Below are 3,263 nucleotides of genomic sequence, written 5' to 3'. Positions count from 1 at the left end.
TCTCAGCTTATCTCAAACAGCATAATCCAGATAACATTATCATAGCTGGCGACCTCAATATTGTTCTGAAAACAAAGGAGAAAAGGGGAGGATCAAGCAACAGAGATCCAATGCTGGCTTTTGTCGAAGAGCTCACACAGCAATGGGACTTACTAGATTTTGCCCCAGTGTGAGGCCTATATACTTGGTCCAACAATAGATCTGGGCCAGATCATATAGCTACCTGCCTGGATCGATTCTTGGTTCAAAGTGCGATTATGTTGAACAAAAGGATAATAAAAACCAAAATCTTGCCCAAGCTCTCCTCAGATCACAAACCGATTCAACTCCTCCTAGAAGATGAAGAAAATTTGGGGCCCCTTCCTTTTCGATTTAATCCTCTATGGATCGAGAGAGAAGGTTTCATCGACATTGTGAAAGAAGCTTGGGCCAAACCTATCTCTGGATCCTCAAGCTTTGTTTGGGAGCAAAAGCTCAAGGCTACAAAGTATGCGTTGAAGGACTGGATAAGGAAACCAGTCCCCAACCCAACCAATACAAGAAAGGAGGCAGTCCACACGTTGGAGAACCTGCAAGATAATATGGAATGCAAAGAGATTACAACAGAGCTGCTGGAGCAAGAAACAAAGGCTCAATGCTCTACCTATCGAGCCTTAAGAAAAGAAGAAGAATACTGGAGAATCAAATCCAGAAGTCTGTGGCTAAAAGCAGGGGATCAGAACACCTCCTTCTTCCACAGACAGTATAGAGCACGACTGTCCAGGAATCATATCTCAGAAATAAAAACAGCAGAAGGCCAAGTCAGACAGGGATTCAACCAAGTTAAAGATGCTGCAGACAGCCATTTCAGGAAATTATATAGTGAGGAACCTTAGGACTGCGAGGAGAAAACCACATGTTTCCTATATAATATTCCCCAACTAATAAATCCTGAAGATAACGCCGTTCTCATCAGCGACTTCACTGAGGAAGAAATAATCAAAGTCATCTAGTCCATGGAACCTGATAAAGCCCCCGGCCCAGACGGCTTTACAATACACTTCTATAAAGTATGCTGGAACATCATCAAAACTGATCTCCAAAAAATGATTAAAGGCTTCATGAGAAAAGCAAAGATTGGCGGAGGCACCAACTCCACTTATTTAGCCTTAATTCCCAAAGAATCTAATCCAGAATCTTTCACAAGATTCAGACCCATATCGTTATGCAATGCATCATATAAGATTTTGGCTAAACTTCTTGCAAATAGGATCAAGCCCCTATTAAAAAGATTGATCTCCAGCCCCCAGGGAGGATTTGTGGAAGGTAGGCACATTCTTTGTTGGCATTATGATTCAGGTGTTGTCCTTGATGGCAAACTCTTTCAGGTGGTAAATCAAGAAGGACGCAGGCAATTTGTTCAGCAAGTGCGTCCCCGCAGGTATACCATACAGAACCCGCGTCCAGGGACGCTGGCCAGCCATTCAGAAGGTGCGTCCGCCCAGTGCACACATTTCAAGGTAGAGAAAAGCTCGTGGGGGTTTCTTGTGTGGTATCTAGCCGACGGTTGTGTGTTTCTATGGTGTCGGCTCGTGGTATTGTTCCACGCTTTGGGGAGAAGCTTGCCTATATAAAGCAAAGGAGTTCATTTGGATTAAGCATCATCTTGGTTGATCATCTCTTGGTAAGATCTAGTCCATATCTTTAAGGGTAAATCTTCTAATGGACTACGATCTATATGGCGCATGATCAGATCTGTGGATCTGAGTGTTTGGGTTGGTTCTGAAGTCCTCTTATCTTCTATATCTAAAGGGACGCAGATTCAGTGAAGGGAAAGTGCGCCGGGACGCAGTACAGTAAAGGATCAGGTGCGTCTCTGAAGCGAAGGACGCGGCGCGACTGTGGTATTGGGTGCGTCTCTGAAGCGAAAGACGCGGCGCGATAGTGTTGATGTGTGCGTCGGTCGCAGACAAGCAAAAAGGAACAGTGCGTCTGCACGCAGAACAGCATAAGGTATACTGCGTCCAGTCGCAGGCCACAGAAAGAAAATATGCGTCCCTGTCTTAAGATGATCTGTTAACTGTATATTTCTGTTCATAAGGTGTTCTGGGTTGTTTCTGTAATAACTGATCTGATATCTGTAGTAGATTGTATCTGTTGTATACTTGTTGATCATTTGATTCTTCATGAAAAGAAGTAGGGGGTTGTAGCTCCCTTCCAGGAGAAGTCTGGAAAACGAGAAAGAGTTGTAGCTCTTTGCAGGTTGCAGCCTGCGTGCTGGTAAAGGACTGCACCAGTACAAAATTATTGTAAAAAGAATTTCTTGAAAGAAGATAGAGACATTATTGCAGCAGGTGGTTTTTCTCCCGCATTGGGTTTCCACCTTACATCTTGTGTTCTTCGGTGTGACTGTCTATTTTCTTTATTCATGCTCATTGTTTTATGGTACTGATATGCAAGAATATTTCAAAAGATCAAATAAGGAAGATTTGGTAAATTGCTAGATAATACTGATTCACCCCCCCCTCTCAGTATTATTTCCAACATTCTTGATAATGTTATTCAGGTACAGGAGACAATCCACTCTAGCAAACAGAGAAATGAGAAAGGTATGGTGATAAAGTTAGATATGGCAAATGCATTTGACAGAGTAAATCACCCCTTCCTCCTTAAAGTTCTCCATGCCTTTGGCTTCTCAACTCATTTTTTCCATCTTATAAAAGCCTATATTGAAAATCCCTGGATTACCCCTCTAGTCAATGGACGCCCTTCCAATTTCTTTCAAGCACAGAGAGGCATCAGGCAGGGATGCCCTCTTTCTCCCTTCCTGTACATTTTAATGGCTGATTCTTTTAGTAGGAAACTTTCATCTGAAAGATCTGCTGGCACTCTCCCCGGCCTCAAACCCTCCCCTGGTGTAGTTCCCTTGAACCATGCTCTTTTCGCAGATGATTCTCTTCTACTTGGAGGCGCATCTTCCATAATATGGATTATGGAAGATGCGCCTCCAAGTAGAAGAGAATCATCCTAATTGCAGCACTCAAGCAACAATTAGTGGAGAACAACTTCATTGATTTGTCTGGTTAGGGCTTGTGAAGCAATATTGCTTCCTAAAGTAGTTGTTGGCAAAGTAGATGGTGGAAAATAACCGTGGCCTTTTCCCTCCCATCCCAGCTATCACAATTAGATGATCATAAATTTATTTTATATATTTTTAAATTAGTAAATATTCATTTTCCATGAAGGTAGGAAAGGTAAAAATATATTTTCTATATTATTAAATT

The 3,263-nt window shown here is 42.3% G+C and overlaps 1 protein-coding gene across 1 annotated transcript; it reads left to right on the top strand.

The window, feature by feature from the left end:
• The first annotated feature begins 257 nt into the window (after window positions 1–257).
• LOC149139410 (uncharacterized) lies at window positions 258–875 on the top strand. Its single transcript, XM_089450712.1, has one exon. It carries the CDS (start codon window positions 258–260, stop codon window positions 873–875), a length of 618 nt encoding a protein of 205 aa, XP_089306838.1.
• The last annotated feature ends 2,388 nt before the right edge of the window (window positions 876–3,263 follow it).

This window comes from Pinus tabuliformis, chromosome X (assembly GCF_031772625.1).
Source record: "Pinus tabuliformis cultivar Carrire ecotype Pingquan chromosome X, CPIR1, whole genome shotgun sequence".
Lineage (NCBI taxonomy): Eukaryota > Viridiplantae > Streptophyta > Pinopsida > Pinales > Pinaceae > Pinus > Pinus tabuliformis.
This window is presented reverse-complemented; position numbering and strand designations above follow the sequence as displayed.